This window comes from Tachysurus vachellii, chromosome 1, assembly GCF_030014155.1.
Source record: "Tachysurus vachellii isolate PV-2020 chromosome 1, HZAU_Pvac_v1, whole genome shotgun sequence".
Lineage (NCBI taxonomy): Eukaryota > Metazoa > Chordata > Actinopteri > Siluriformes > Bagridae > Tachysurus > Tachysurus vachellii.
In genome coordinates, this window is record NC_083460.1 from 31,665,157 (window position 1) to 31,681,310 (window position 16,154).

The following is a 16,154-nucleotide window of genomic DNA, read 5'->3' on the forward strand; positions in this document are numbered from 1 at the left end:
CTTAAAGGATTTTCACATACACAAAGTGACCCGCAAGTTACAGAGGGTGGCACCCGCTCCTAACCTAGTGTCTCTAATACAGAAATGCTTACCAACGTGTTGCACAATATATGTCATGTGAAGTACTCACCTGTCCAGTTTTCCCTAAAATAAACAAAGTCATATCCATAAAGCGAAGAAACACAAGCATCCAGATGCAGAACGAGTGACCCTCAAGTCACATACTCAAAGTGACCGGCAAGTTATAGCGCCACCAAGTGGCCAATCGCCACGGTTTTTGAACTGTGACCTCAGTTTGACCTCTGACACATGTGAAAGAGGTCAAACTGAGGTAACAGTTCAAAAACCGCGTCGATTCTCAGAATCAGAATCAGAATCTTAAGAATTTGATTCTTCACAAAATTGGGTTTTTGGACTGTTGGTGGCGCTAGAGGGCTTTTTTTAAAAATGGCTGTTTTTAGTGATTTTTCCGTTATAGTGCCACGAAGTGGCCAATCACCACGGTTTTTGAACTGTGACCTCAGTTTGACCTCTTTCACATGTGTACCAGGTTTGGTGTTGATAGCTCATTTAATTCTTGAGTTATTGACATTTTAGTATAACTGGCTCCTCACAGTCCAAACGTTTTGGGGCCCTTTAAGGACCCTGAATCAAAATTTCGACTTTTTTTCGAAAAAAAAAGTCTTTGAGTGTCTTTGAGACTCCAGAGAATATTACTGCACTGGATTGGTCTCGATCAGGCGAAAAACCTAGGACTAGTTAGCAAAAGTAGGTTTCGGATAAAATGCGCAATAGCAAAAAAATTTAATGGCGGAAATGAAATTGGAGATATACGTTTTTTAAGTCATGAGCCAAGGATTCCAATGATATAAAGCACTTGAGATTTGGACATAGGGGTTTTAGGGGTTTAGGGGTTATGCGGACAAACACGTTTTGGGGCGCTGAAGCGCCCCAAATTGTCCGATTCCGCTGAGATTTTGGCCCTGAGTAACTGTGACCAGTACTACCATCTGACCAAGTTTGAGCTCTCTAGGCCTCACGGTTTGGGCTGCACGACCGTTTCTAGGGCGGAATAATAATAATAATAATAATAATAATAATAATAATAATAATAATAATAATAATAATAATAATAATAAAAATCCTAACAAAAACAATAGGTTTCCAGCGCTTCGCGCTTGAACCCTAATAATAATATACGAAACACGCCTTCATCATCCTCTACTGTGATTGGTTAACGGGACTACGGGTCGTCGTCAGGGTCAATCCGTACACCTAGCCTGCTAGCTAGCTAACATTTTGCTATAAGCTGTATATATTTATAAGCTTTTTAAAGGTATTTGCTAAAGATAAATATTTGAATAAGATATAATGTCAGACTGTCAGACTATTAGGTAGTATAATATAATTTATTGTATCAGTTTGAAAGATTTTAGACTTCTGTTAGCTTAGCTACATTAGCCTAGCTAGCCGGTGTTTGTTTAGTCAATAGTAATGGCTGCTGCTGTCCTGCTAGTAGGAGTCAACCGGGCTGTGAGAGTTCAGCTACAGTAAGTTATTTTAACTGCATATATGTGTGATATAAATATATGGTGCATATGTAATGCTGCGTGTTACCCTTTGCTTGGTTATTCAATTTTAATGCGCAAATGCTAATAGACAACAAAACACATCTTAGCTAACTGTCAAGCAGAATGACATTAGCCTAAAAAAAGTCATTTGCAACTTTATTTGCTCTCACTAATCTCACATAGACCTGTATATGTTGTAAAACTGTATAAATTATGTGTCTAAGTAGATATTTAGTTTAAATAATCTGATGATCTGCAGCTAAATTCAGCACTGTGACGTCACTTTCAGCCAAGGTTAAGATTAGGGACAGAAACAGTTTGGTTGAAAACTGGACTGTAGTTGTATTACTGACTTTTATCTCATGCTCTAAATATTTGAGTCTTCTTTAACTGCCTAAGACTCAAGTGTCCTTGACTGTTAACTCTGAAAAGGATGTTTGTTGATTAAATATGACTAAATATAATTCTTTGAAACATGAAAGCGCTGACCTTTAGTCTCCTCTTTTCTGTAGGAAGCTGATATGGACCAGAGGAGCAGTCAGACATGCATCTGTGGGTAAGTTGGATAAGATTCATGTTTTCTCCAGCACGCACTCACATGCCTGATTGCAGTGTTAAATCAACTCACCACCCTTATGGCTATGGCACACTGTAGATATAGGAAACTAAATTAAAATTGTACATACAGTACTCACATATAGTATGTATGGTGTAGCAGGAAAAAAAATAACTAAAAAGTAAAAGAAAATGCAATTTGTATGAATTGTTATGCACCAGTGCTGAAAGGATTGCTGCATCTCTAATCATTTTTATGTTATTTTTTTTATTATTGTTTTAGTTGTATAGACCTTCGATGCTGTTATGTGACAAAGAATCATGAATTGTTTGATTGGGTCTTAATTGATGTTTCTGAACACAGGGAATCAAAAAGTTGAACTTATTGGTATGTTATAACAGTCCGATCATAATTTTGTGTTTGCAGGGAGGATAGAGAAAGTCCTCATCGCTAACCGAGGCGAGATAGCATGCAGAGTGATGCGCACTGCAAAAAAGATGGGCGTTCGTTCTGTGGCTGTGTATAGTGATGCTGACAAACACTCCATGCATGTGGCAATGGTGAGAAAATCACACGTTAGGACTTCCTCTTCAGAAGTGTGCACTTTCCAAGTCCAAGTGTCAGCACTTTCTTAAAATTTGGTGCAAAAGTATTTTATAGCAGTAAAGGTCCAGTGTTTTTATGCATTTCTCTTATTTGACTGTGTTGGAAATGCTATGCAGCAATAGGTGTAAATTAAATGTACTGCTGAATAGAAATGTCAGTGTAATCTTTAAATTGCAGGCAGATGAAGCATACCATATTGGAGCAGCACCAGCACAACAGAGTTATTTATGCATGGAGAAAGTCTTAGAAGTTGCAAAGAAATCCTCTGCACAGGTACAACCACTCACTCAATCAATCACTCAATCAATCACTCACTCACTCAATCAATCACTCACTCACTCACTCTCTCACTCTCTCACTCTCTCTCACACACACACACACACACACACACACACACTCTCTCTCTCTCTCTCTCTCTCTTTGACATGGTACATTTTGTAGTACAGATAAAGCTGCTTTTATTTTTGTTTTACTACAGAAAAGCAATAGACCATGATATGCACACTCCTACCTCTTCTACCTCTTTCACTCTGCCTCATAAATTTACATTTTTAGGGCCTAACTGGAGTGAAACTGATGAGATGAACTTCAGTTAGATTTCACCAAAATCTCTCACTATATCCAATAAGAAACTATATAATATTTTCTTTTAAACCAAATAGTTTTGATTGATTTTTTTAAAATGTTGGCATGCATGATGTGTGTGTGTGTGTGTGTGTGTGTGTGTGTGTATATATATAATGAAGTTGCTGTGTTTGTGGTAAAGGCTGTCCACCCCGGATATGGGTTTCTGTCTGAGAACACGGAGTTTGCTGAACTCTGCAAACAGGAGGGCATCATCTTCATCGGGCCTCCCTCATCAGCGATTCGTGATATGGGCATCAAGAGGTGACTCTTCACGCCTTTGTTATTGTTAATTTTTAATCTGCTTTTAAAGCCAGAATAATTAAACAGCTTTGTTTTTTCTCAGTACATCCAAGCACATAATGTCTGCTGCGGGTGTTCCCATCATTGAGGGTTACCATGGAGAGGACCAATCAGACGAGAAGCTTCAAGCTGAAGCAGCCAGGATTGGTTATCCTGTTATGATCAAAGCTGTACGAGGTGGAGGTGGGAAGGTGAAAGAAAATTCTCACTAACAAAATTCCCACTAAACCCTGTTATTGAGACATGAATTGTTTATGCATTATTGTTTTGTTTACTAGATAAAAAATGGTGGTTAAAATGTAACCTTGTATTAGCAAGTAATAAATTCAACTTAAGCTCAACTTCACTTTCACTATAAATAAATAAACAGATCAGATAATTGAAGTCTGAGGGGAAATGGAAGTATGCTGTCGAAGCACAAGGAAGATCTGTGATTAGTCAAGATTATGTTATGTATATGTTAATTATGTTTAGCGTGATTGGCTTGAGTGTGTTGTATTGTGCAGGGAATGCGTATTGCTCGCTCCGAAGCAGAGTTTCATGAGCAGCTGGAATCTGCCAGAAGAGAAGCTCTCAAATCATTCAACGATGATGTCATGCTGGTGGAGAAGTTTGTGGACAACCCCAGGTAACTGGTCCAACACTGTTCACAAAACACTGTTGACTCTTGTTCAGACTGGAAGATATTGTTACCTTTCAGATGTTTCAGCAGCTTCATTCTTGGTGTATGTGTGAAGACATTTGCTGTAAGTTTTTGTGGGTGTTTAGGCATGTGGAAGTGCAGGTGTTTGGGGATCAACATGGTAATGCTGTGTACCTGTTTGAGAGAGACTGCAGTGTGCAGAGGAGACACCAGAAGATCATAGAAGAAGCACCAGGGGTAAATATTGATGCCATTTATTTATATTAGGCAACAGAAATGCATTCTTCACAATAAACAGACAATATATAGAGATGATTTTTTCCCAGGTAGAAAAGCAGTAATACTGGAGGAACATGGCACAGTGAATAGTAAAAACACCACTGATTTTTTTTTCTTTTGTCATTTAATCAGTTCAGTAAAGAACAATTGGCAGGTTTTTAAATTATTCTTTATTATTAAATGCTGACTTTGGAAATTATATAACTGTACTGCATTTTCCTTTTATCAGTGGGTTGTCATCAAGCTACACTGAAATGCAATCTCTGTCCAATCACAGCCCTAATCTGCACTTCAGTGATTATGATCAGAGATGCTTTGATATGGGAATGCCTTTTATAGTGGATCATATTTTCTTCATTTCCACCACAGTGACACTTATTTATTACTAAAATGTGATAAGGCTGCTTTTGTGACTTAAACTACTGTCTGTGTGTCTGTCTGTCTGTGTGTGTGTGTGTGTGTGTGTGTGTGTGTCTGTCTGTCTGTCTGTGTGTGTGTCTGTGTGTGTGTGTCTGTGTGTGTGTGTCTGTGTGTGTGTGTCTGTGTGTGTGTGTGTGTGTGTGTGTGTGTCTGTGTCTGTGTCTGTGTGTGTGTCTGTGTGTGTGTGTCTGTGTGTCTGTGTGTCTGTGTGTGTGTGTCTGTGTCTGTGTGTGTGTCTGTGTGTGTGTGCAGCCTGGTATTAGTCCTGAAGTGAGGCGTAAACTAGGAGAAGCCGCAGTCCGGGCAGCTAAAGCAGTAAACTATGTGGGAGCAGGTAAAACACTCAAAAATTCAGTAGTACCAATGCTGCATTTATCTTCATTTCAGTTCTGAAAGATGTTTATTAAAGAGACATCAAAACTGCTGTTTTAGACCCTTGTGTCTTTGAGCTGTTTGTGTAAAATTCATCATAACACAATAATATGTGATAAAATTCTTCGTTTTCTGTAGTGCAGATACATTTTACCACTTTAAACCAGGCTCTGATTTTTTTTCATGGTTAAAAAAAATTGTAATGGTAGAGTTGCAGGTGGACTTAAATACAATCCAGTCTGTGTGTGTGTGCAATTTTACACGCCTACAGGAACTGTGGAGTTCATCATGGACCCTCAGCACAATTTCTACTTCATGGAGATGAACACTCGTTTGCAGGTGGAGCATCCTGTGTCTGAGATGATCACTGGAACAGACCTGGTGGAGTGGCAGCTCAGGGTGAGTCTGATCATGTGACCAAACACTATTCAGTAATCACACTCAACTGAGAGCTGTGGGTGTGGTCTAATATTCTAATGAGCAAGATTGCTTGATAGCTGTCTGTTCGAGACTCTGTCTGCTACAGCACAGGCAGCGAGAATGCAGAGTCACACTCTATGTAAAGATCATGCGGTTACAGAGTAGCTACAATCATCAGGTAAGCAAAGTGAAAGAAATCTGATGTATCAAGAGAAATCTAATCTAGTGAGAAATATCTTTAGTAGCAAGAGAAATCAGAAATATAAGACTGAAGGAAAGCTGCTGTTGAGGGAGAAACGTAGATACACTCAAAGCAAGATAAAGTTGAAGAAGCAAAAGCAAGCTGATGTAAATCTTACGTACTGAGAGAAATCTTACGTAGCAGAGAAAACTGATGGAGGAGAATGGAGATGAATACAGCAAGAGAAAACCAATGTAGGTTGAGGAAGTGACGTGACAAGACAAGGCTCGTGTGAAGACTAACCCTAACCTAGTAAGAGAATTCTAACATATCAGAGAACACTCATGTAGACAAGAAAGCTGAGGTAAAAGATAAATACAATAGAATAAACTTAGCTTTCTCTCATAAAATAGTGAAGAGAGAAATCTAAGACTGAAACTGGTACTCAAGTCATTTTGTAATCATTAATTTCTTGGTGCTACAGTTCTTCCTATGGAAATTACGGAAAGTTACTCTGGTCATGAATTCAGTGTTTAACATAGCATGATGATTTCTCTAACATTATGTGGGTGGTTTGTGTGTCAGGTGGCTGCTGGAGAGAAGCTTCCTCTCTCTCAGGATGAGATTGAGCTGCGAGGTCACTCGTTTGAGGCTCGAATCTATGCTGAAGACCCCAATAACAACTTCATGCCTGGAGCTGGACCCCTGCTGCACCTTTCCACACCACAGGAGGAGACGCACACAAGAATCGAGACTGGAGTACGACAAGGTCAGCATGATATATGTATAGCTCATTTTTTGTTAATATACATGTTTTGTTAACATGTATAGCTCAGTTTTTGTTGTACACACAGGACATCTTAACATTTATTTCATGATCGTTACCTTGCAGACAGACAAACACATTGGTACATTGTTTTGTAGAGTTGAATGTTGTTTATTTGCCCAGTATATATTGCTGCAAACCCTTAATATGTTGATAAAATCCCTCTGTACTGGGTAATATTCGATTTTCTTGATTTGCTGTGTGTGTGTTAGGAGATGAGGTTTCAGCTCATTATGACCCCATGATTGCTAAGCTGGTTGTTTGGGGAGAGGATCGTTCAGCTGCTCTGAAGAAACTACGCTACTGCTTACGGAATTACAATGTAAGACCCTAGTGGACAATATCACTCACTACATCATGCTACTTAACTTTCAGAAGACAATTCCGCATCACTTTCAGGTTTTTGGAATGCTGCATCAGTGTATATCAGTTTAGATTACATGTGTGTCTTCATCCTGTGCTTTTGTGTAAATATATTGTTTAAGAATATTTATTGTGTAACAGGTATTGTAGAAATGACCTCCAGTATCTTATTTTTTTTTTTGCTTCCATGATTTTAACCCTTTCTGTCCTCAGATTGTGGGTCTCAACACCAACATTGATTTCCTGTTAAGTCTTTCGGGTCATGCAGAGTTTGAGATGGGAAATGTTCACACCAGCTTCATCCAGCAGCACTACGATGAGCTGTTTCCCAAACCGACTGCACCGGGAGGAGATGTGGTGTGTCAGGCTGCTCTTGGGCTTCTGCTACAGGAGAGACAACACACACAGGAGTTTCTGTGCAAGTCACATGGTTAGAACACACCACACACACACACAAGCTAAACAGAAGTATTGCATTAATTCTATGTTTATAATACTTTGGTTTAATTTTAATTATTACACATTTACCAAATAAAATTTCATTAAATATATTTTTTGGAACACAACGATTAATAGGTTAGACTTTCCTTTGCTCTCTAAACAGCCAATCTCTCAGTGGCATGGATTTCACAATTGCTGCAGATTTTTGAGGTGCACTTCAATTGTGTGTATCTCCTGTTCTACCACATACACAACTGTAATGTTCATGGAACCAGTTTGAGATGACTTTTGTAGCAATTTCTGGCCAATGGTATTAATGTCCTAAAATGTGTCAAGAAAGAATTCCCCACACCATCACACCACCTCCTCTAGCTCCGACTGTTAACACCTAAGGCAGTCCAGGCTGTTTTTCCACTCTTGATCTGTTCAGTTTTGTTGAGTCTGTCCTCAATATAGCCTTCAGCTTTCTGTTCTAGGCTGAAAGAACTGGAATCTTACTTAACCTTCCCTACTTCCCTACTGGCACTAACAATCATGTAACAGTTCAAATAACTGGGATTACATTTTCACACATTTTGGCTGAAGCTACTGGACCATATCTAAGTAATTTTATGCACTTTTATGTGCTGCCACATGATTAGCTGATTGCTTAATACAGTTAATTAAAATTGACTTAATTAAAATGATCTCAGTATTATAACCCATACTGCCCAGGCCTGGTTAGCAGCAGCACCTAATGTCTGTAGATTTTAGTCCTGCAGTATGACCTTAATGATGAAGTTGAGAGGAGATATCTGTCAGCAACAGTTAAAGCAACAAATAAGACAATAATTTAGAGGTATTTCAACAATTTTTTTCAAAAAAGTAAGGAGTTAATAACGGGTCCCTTTTTCAGACGTCTTTTCTCCGTTTGGCTTGAGTACCGGGAGCCGGCTCAATGTGCTCTACTGCAGGAACCTGACACTACAGCTGGGGGAAAACAGTGAGTGTTAACCCTGTATACACACACGCGCACACACTTTTCTATATCTTAAAGTTGGTGCTGGTGTTTTATTCTTATTATTGAGTGAGAAAATTTCACTTCCTCTAATTATGCCTGCATAATGGATTTGCCTCATACTGATGAAACACTCTGGATTCTGTCCACATGTTCAGAGCAGGAAATGGAATAGCCTCCTCAAATAGCTTCATCGCCTGCATTATACATGATCTCTAATGGACTGTCGATCACACAGACAACAATCTGAGCCAGGAAAAAATCTTTCTAAGTGATTGTGTGTGTTTTGCAGAAGTTGCAGTAGCTGTGACCTACAATCCTGACAGGACATACAGCATGGAGGTACACACACACACACACACACACAAATAACAGCACTGTCAAACACAATAAGAAGTAACACTGACATGAATCATTCTAATACATCTCCAGTGCCAGCAGCATGCATACATATTCTGTATTATAACATTGATTGCTCTTTCCTCAGACTATCTCAGTGATTCTTGTTGAATAAGATGTGTGTGTGTGTGTGTGTGTGTGTGTTTTAGACTGGCGGCCAGGTGTTCCAGGTGTCAGGTGAGCTACAGAAAGTGGACGGAGTCACATACCTGCACTGCTGTGTTAATGGAGTTCTTTCACGACCCAAACTCGTCATACTGGACAACGTGGTTCATCTCTTCTCCATGGTGAGGTTTGTTTTATAAAAGAAAATAGATTTTAAAAAAGCTGAGGTTCACCCACTTTTAATACACCTCTAACCCTGCTCACATAAATTGATCCAATCAGCCAGAAGTGCATCAGCAGCAGCACAATGAATAAAAAAATACCAGGTGAAAAGCATGGATGTACATTGGATTGTCACATTATTCTTGTCTGTTCCTGGGTCTGTAGGAAGGCAGTGCGGAGATGAAAGTGCCAGTACCGAAATTCTTGGCAGGTGTGAGTTCTTCTGGGGCACAAGGTGGCGCTGTAGCTCCCATGACTGGAACTATAGAGAAGGTACTTTTTTATTTTTAAGCCTTATGTCCTGTTTTTTTTTCTTTTGTCATCAGCAGGATCTAGCTTGTTTTGCAAATGTTACACAGCATTAAATGTTACTATAAAAATGGATAAAAGTATGATGTCACTAATCATGTAAATAGAACACTGTTTAGATGAAATTGATGAACTTCACTGTGGTAATAGTAACTCCACACACATCATACCACCTTGTTGATTCTTTTCTTATCAGTGCCACACTGATTATTTTTTTCCTTTATTTTTATATATATATATATATATATATATATATATATATATATATATATATATATATATATATATATATATATATATATATATATATATATATATTAGTGATATGGGCTAAGTTTTTTTTTATATGTCTGTACCTGCAGGTCCTTGTGAAGGTTGGCGACACTGTACAGAAGGGAGATCCACTAGTGGTGATGATTGCGATGAAGATGGAAGTAAGTGGAAGACGTTTCCTTAGAAACTGAAAATCATGTATTTTTGTTAGTTTTTTTTTTTGTAATTTATTGTACTATACTGTGTTTGCAGCACACAATCAGAGCTCCTAAAGCAGGGGTCATTAAGAAGGTCCTGTTTAAAGAAGGTTCACAGGCTAATCGTCATGCAGCCCTGGTGGAAATGGAGGAGGAGGAACAGGAAGAAACGGGACAATCTTGAACAGAGAGCGAGCGTTTTACTGCTAAACTTGACACATGCAGTCATCAGTGCAACTCAATTTCTTCAGTGCTGTAACGTGACCCAATATCTGTGTTTAATTAACTCTCATAAAGTAGTGTTAGTTACTGTTCACTCAGAGATCATGATTTTGTAATAATTTAACTTATAAGTTCAACACTAAAAAAAAAAACAACTCCTCTGCACAAACCTTCTGTTCATAGATGTAAGTTCTTTTTTCTTTTGGTGTTTTTCCACCTGGGAGGTACCATTTTGAAGCTTTTCCCTTCCCTTATCTTTTGTTGCTATTCCCCCAAACAACAAAAAAAATCCTTTCAAACAATAAGTGTATTACATAATTGGGATTTCATTTTCTCTCCCTTTTCTAAATAATAAAAAAATATTTTATTGCACCTTAGGAGTGGTCATTTGGAACAGAATACAGTCATGGAGTCAGTCATCAGGACTCGTTCTGAAGGGAGGCAGCTGTAATGGTTGTTAATTCAAACACACCAATGATCGAGGAAAAAAATGGGAAAAACTCTTTGTTCATAAAGCCCATGTGTACAATACAATATTCTTTAAAAAGTTTTATTTTTTTGTAAATAGAATTTCCATAAACAGCAATTGAACACTTTCACTGTCAGTAGAGGACAATTACAGTAACACACTTCAATGACATTGTTTTTCTTTAAAGGGAAAAGAATGGAAATGAACCAGGAAATAAAGCCCTGGCCTCACAGCTGGAGTGGATGATCCTTGATCCAGAGATTTTTTTATTGCTACTGTCTCTGAGAAAAACATAGAAACACACTGAGCTATCAGTTTATTAGCTAGAACACTGTAGTCACTAATAACCAGGCAGCTAAGTGTGGAGATGCGAGTGGGCTGTTCATGACCTGTGTGTTCCCTGACATAGAAATTGGTGTAACAAACTAACTGACAGAAAAACTATTACAAGTGCTTGTCTGATATGTCGGTCGTCTCTCCGTTCATTCCAAATAAGTTTTAAAAAACAAAACGAAAAGCAAACTACAGTTTTACATCCAGTCTCATGTTCGAGCTGTGACCGGCTCACACATCTCTCTATTTATATATTAAACAGGATCTATCATATCATTACACACTTCATTACAGAAAAAAAAATCCCAATTTAAAGGAACAAAATTGGCCAAAACCTCACACAACGGCCAAACGTGATCAGCCAAGACATATTTGCTTGTCTAGTTTTGTGCTGGAGCTACATTTACCCGGACAATAATGAAAGCTATAAGCTACAGGTTTAGCATGAGGTTTCTGACATGCTATTAAACCTGCTATAGAGATGATTGATCTCTTCCTCAGCACAATTTGGCATAAGATTTAGAAAGGGACATAGGCTGAAATGTTAAAGAAAATTGTTCATTTTTTAAATTTTATTCACTTATTCGTTTTTTTGTTTATTCGTGCAACAGCACAAGACTTAAGACATAGTATCAGATTGGTGTTAAAGTATTTTATTTTTTTTTAAAAATGATCATGTTATTAGACTGATATGTGTGTCTATGTTGAGGTGTGTCTAATAAGTAAGTGGTAGAGAGCTACATTACACATTAGCCTCATAGTTCCAGTGCAAAACAAATGCAGCAAACTTTGTGCACGAGACTGTTTTTGCTGATTGATTACATTTGGAGTAAAGAGGATATATATATATTTTTAATCTTTGGTCAAACTGTTCCTGACCTGCTGAAATAAATCATGTTTCTAAAGTGACTAATGGTTGCCATAGTAACCCAAAGGCCTCTGAGAGCTGAGGAGCCACATGCAGTCTACAGGCTCACTCAGCAAGATACACACAACAAACAGAAACAGAAGAAAAATAATAATAAGCCCGGTGTGTGCGTGGAAATGAACTGAGGATCATGGAAGAGCTTGAAGCGTACGTGCTTTACGTATAAATAAGGTGAAGGATGGATGAAGCCGAAGCTGATGAGTCTGCTTCCTTCTGGAAGTGATCTCTGGAGTGACAGGATGCTACATGACAGGACAAAAGTAACGCGGAGAGGCTAGTATGGCTTCAGACACGTTTCCTCAGGAAGGACGGACCGTTCTGATGGAGGTGCATACAATCATGTTTAGGGCGACACTGAGGACTTCTTTATACACTAGCAGTGAGACGCTTCCACAGGAGAGAGGGTCAGAACACTGCGGTCGTTGGAGGAGAACGGATCCGAGTCGCTCCACGATCTGGAAGCATCAATAAAAAAAAAAGGGTGGAGCTGTGAGTGGTACTGTGATGACATCATGGTACGAAATGTTAAATGGTTATATTCTTCAACAGAGATGCACCAATTTGAGTCTGATCCTGAGTAAACATTACAGGATTTATGTTAGCTTCAGTTTCCTGATTACAGCTCATTCATCATGTTTTAGCTCATTATCTTATCGAAAGAATTAAAAAACAGCCATCTTTTATGTAGCTACCTCAATTGTGTGTGTGTGTGTCTGTGACCAAATGACCAAACCTTATGGCTGATCCTCATTCAATTGAGGGTATAAGGAGAAGCCATAAGGATTTTACTCACGAGGAACACACTGACGATGTATTTATCACAGTTTAATACCTGCACTGACACTCACTCATCAGGGTTTGTCTAAGTGATGACAAATGAAACTTTTTCAGACTGAAGTATATGTTGAAGAGCTTTGTGGCAACATGGACAGGACAAAAGCTTGAAGTGTAAAGTAACCACAGCTTCCTGCCTCTCGGTCGTGTCTCATTTACCTTTATTCTTTCTGTTTAAAAGTGACTTTACTTTTTAGAGTTGTGTATTTTAAATGTTTATTAAAGTGCTTTCACTTTTCTCAACTTTTCCCCTCAGTGCAGGGAAGGTCATAATCACACTACAGAACCAGTGGAAAACAAATGTTAACTGGGAGAGAAAAAAAAGTCTGATGTTAGTGTTGGACTGAACAACACTGTTGGACTTTTTTTAAAGTCTGATGTTAGTGTTGGACTGAACGAGAGATTGGTGCATCTCTGCTGTTAACTGGAATAAAAATAGCTTGGACAGTTGTTGCTGTGTTTGTTTCTTGTCCTACAGATACATTGCAGTATTTTTTGTTCTGAAATGAATAAAATGAATTCATAATACTCTCAAAACATATCTTAGCAGGTAAAACTCTCTTGAATATAGGCATGTACTCCAAGATTTTATTCTATTGGCAGATGATTTTGTTTATTTTTGTAAGCATTTATTTAATGAAAATGAAGCAAAATTATCTGCCAACACCATTAACAATGTACAAAAAAGCTAGAAACTGTAAAAATGGGCTTAATGTTTCTATATTTGCTCTATTTTACCTTCATAATAAGAAATATCAAATAACTTTTCCTTTATTAAAATATCTTTAATTGCTAAGTTTGTCTGCTTTTGACTTACAGCATCACTGGAATATCAGCAGACGTCTCCATTACCTTCATCAGAGTATTTGCTCACTACCACAACTCACTTTTTAACACAACTCTGTCCTCCATGTTTGTTTTTTTCTTGCTTGCACTCTAACCTATTGACCAGATACATCACAGCTCAAACAACAACAATAACAAACAAGAAGGTTTGTGCCCTAGACTTTCCCTGTGGTGAAGTGTAGACACAGATGACCAGGATGAAGAAAGATGAAGAAAGATGAAAGATTAAGTGTTAGTGCAGCACGGGTAAAAGGACAGGACATGCACAGACAGAACTGCTTTGGATAAAGGGTTACTATTAAAATAGAGACAGCCATTTAAAATCTTTCAGTGAAACTAGACATCTGCTGATAATCAGTTCTAGGAATTACTGAGATATCCAGAGCACTGATGAACAGATCAGTGTTTCGGTCTCTCATACCACAGCAACATACCAACAATTACACTTTCTTCTGGTCAATGAATGATAGATTGTAGTTATTAGTTCTCATTTTTATACTGTCATAAAAGTTACAATAAAGTGTAAACAACCATCACAAATAATCAAAGTTATCACTAAAATAACACAAGGCACCACCAGGGGGCGCGCGTGCGCGTATATGTGTGTGTGTGTGTGTGTGTGTGTGTGTCTACACATTTATTAGACTCATGGTACAGGCACACATTAGAACTGTATGTTTTATATTATATTTCAGCAGACTCTGGTTAACAGGTTAGTTGTAAGGACAAGTGCAATTAGAGCTTGTGTTCTAAATGCTCTAACAGGTTTATTTCACTCATCAAACATTGTATTCCTTACACATAGGAACACCTGATTATCAGCACATGTAGTGTATGCCTTAACTGGGAGATTTGATATGAACAGTTAACAGTGGACAAACAAAAACAGGAAAAAGCAGCAAAGCAGGCAAAAGCACGTAGTGTGAGGTTACATTCAGTGTTCAGACACTCAGACACACACAGACACACACACACTTTCTTGCCCACGCTCTAACCAATCACGAAGCACACATGAACGCCACCGGCAGCTGCGGTGGATTCTGTCATCTTCTCTAAGGCTTGATAAAATAAATATAGAAAAAAATAAGAAAAGAATCCTTTCAGAGTGAACAGATCTACAGTTCTGGTGTCTCATCTCGTTTATGGCACGATCCCCGAGGTGGGGGCGGTGTGTGTGTTCAGGGATATTGGGTTTGATCCGAACCCCTTAAAATATTTGATGACGTTTCCAAACGTTTAATCACGAGTGATTAGTACTGCACAGGCTCAGTCTATGTATTGGCTTGTGCAATATTGATTTTCCTCCACTTGCAATTTATCATGTAAAAAAAACAACAAAAAAAAAAAACAAAGATGAACTATTTCATCGTTCAGACCCGACTGCCTGATAATCAACTGGATGGGAATTGTTCAGGTCGGTTATTCTGTGATAACGTGCAGTAAACAGACAAAGAAACTGACCTTACAGTCACATTGTAAATTACATGTAAGCCTTTTACAGATCAGGTGTCTAATCTCCACATTTTCACTCTTGATCTGCTGTAAATTTGAGTGATAACTCAGTACTAGCTTACACTGCTGTTACACTGCAGCACTTTGTAGATCTGGAAATATCATATATTAGGAGTAAACATCGCTGCACATCATGGCAGTGTAATATCCTGTAGAGAATATTATATGTAATATATCGTACAAGCCTATGTCACATAACAGTGTTTTAAACAGCAATCAGCCTTTAATGATGCTCATAAAATGTCAGTGTCTAACAAACACTTTCTGTATTTCGTTTAATCGTGTTCATCTTGAGAAACAGGATGAACCAATCAGAAGCATGAATTATTCCTGTTAAATCGCATTAGTGGTATGTTGTTTAAATCATTTTCAGTCATAATGTTGAAACCTTTCATAGCAGTCATACCTAACTCTTATTATTCTGATTGGTTGTTTATAACTCTGAGCTTATAATACATTTCCTCATTCCCTGGAGAAATGATTTCACTTACTACACCACTGTGTGGTCCTGGTATTTTATTGTCTACTCTGGCAATGTCGTTTTTGCCCCGTGGCAGTGTTTTAGCATTAATGGAGCAGTTCAGAGAAAAAAATCTACCTTTTTTTTAGCACACTGTTGCTTTAAGAGAATCGAGTTCTCTTCTCACAGCTTTTCTGCATGCAGACACTTCCCAAAGTGCTGATTAAAGACAGATGAGGACAAATGTGAGGAAGACTGCAAACTGCACACTGTCCAAAAACTGCCCCAAAACACACAAACACTTTTCTAGGAGGTAACAGTCCCAAACCAGTGGGAATAATACATATGTTAAATGGCCTAATGGTGACAGACATAATGTCGCAAAGAAACAATGCAACTGTTAAAGACAGAGAAAAGGACAGACTTGGCAGCATTTTTGACAG

At 38.2% G+C, this 16,154-nt stretch overlaps 2 protein-coding genes across 2 annotated transcripts in view; one reads left to right on the forward strand and one right to left on the reverse strand.

Moving 5' to 3' along the window:
* The first annotated feature begins 1,268 nt into the window (after nt 1-1,268).
* mccc1 (methylcrotonyl-CoA carboxylase subunit) lies at nt 1,269-10,701 on the forward strand. Its single transcript, XM_060883414.1, has 19 exons — nt 1,269-1,550; nt 2,084-2,127; nt 2,554-2,687; nt 2,911-3,006; nt 3,500-3,621; nt 3,704-3,851; nt 4,167-4,288; nt 4,429-4,540; nt 5,255-5,336; nt 5,646-5,773; nt 6,561-6,744; nt 7,014-7,123; nt 7,378-7,594; nt 8,501-8,587; nt 8,895-8,944; nt 9,151-9,288; nt 9,494-9,601; nt 10,000-10,071; nt 10,163-10,701. Exons 1-19 carry the CDS (start codon nt 1,495-1,497, stop codon nt 10,289-10,291), a joined length of 2,139 nt encoding a protein of 712 aa, XP_060739397.1. The 5' UTR covers nt 1,269-1,494; the 3' UTR covers nt 10,292-10,701.
* Nucleotides 10,702-11,980: 1,279 nt separating this feature from the next.
* The window catches only part of atp11b (ATPase phospholipid transporting 11B), a 45,673-nt gene continuing 41,499 nt past the window's right edge, over nt 11,981-16,154 (reverse strand). The window contains exon 30 of the mRNA XM_060883372.1: nt 11,981-12,514. Within this exon, the coding sequence (XP_060739355.1) occupies nt 12,433-12,514 (82 nt within the window). The 3' untranslated portion in view covers nt 11,981-12,432. The remainder of the gene's footprint in view (nt 12,515-16,154) is intronic.

Excerpts from the sequence above, each read along its gene's own strand:
- mccc1 (XM_060883414.1), top strand. The coding sequence starts at position 1,495 with ATGGCTGCTGCTGTCCTGCTAGTAGGAGTCAACCGGGCTGTGAGAGTT. Across the intron at positions 1,551-2,083 it reads GCTGTGAGAGTTCAGCTACA|GAAGCTGATATGGACCAGAG; the intron begins GTAAGTTATTTT and ends TCTTTTCTGTAG. Across the intron at positions 3,622-3,703 it reads CGTGATATGGGCATCAAGAG|TACATCCAAGCACATAATGT; the intron begins GTGACTCTTCAC and ends GTTTTTTCTCAG.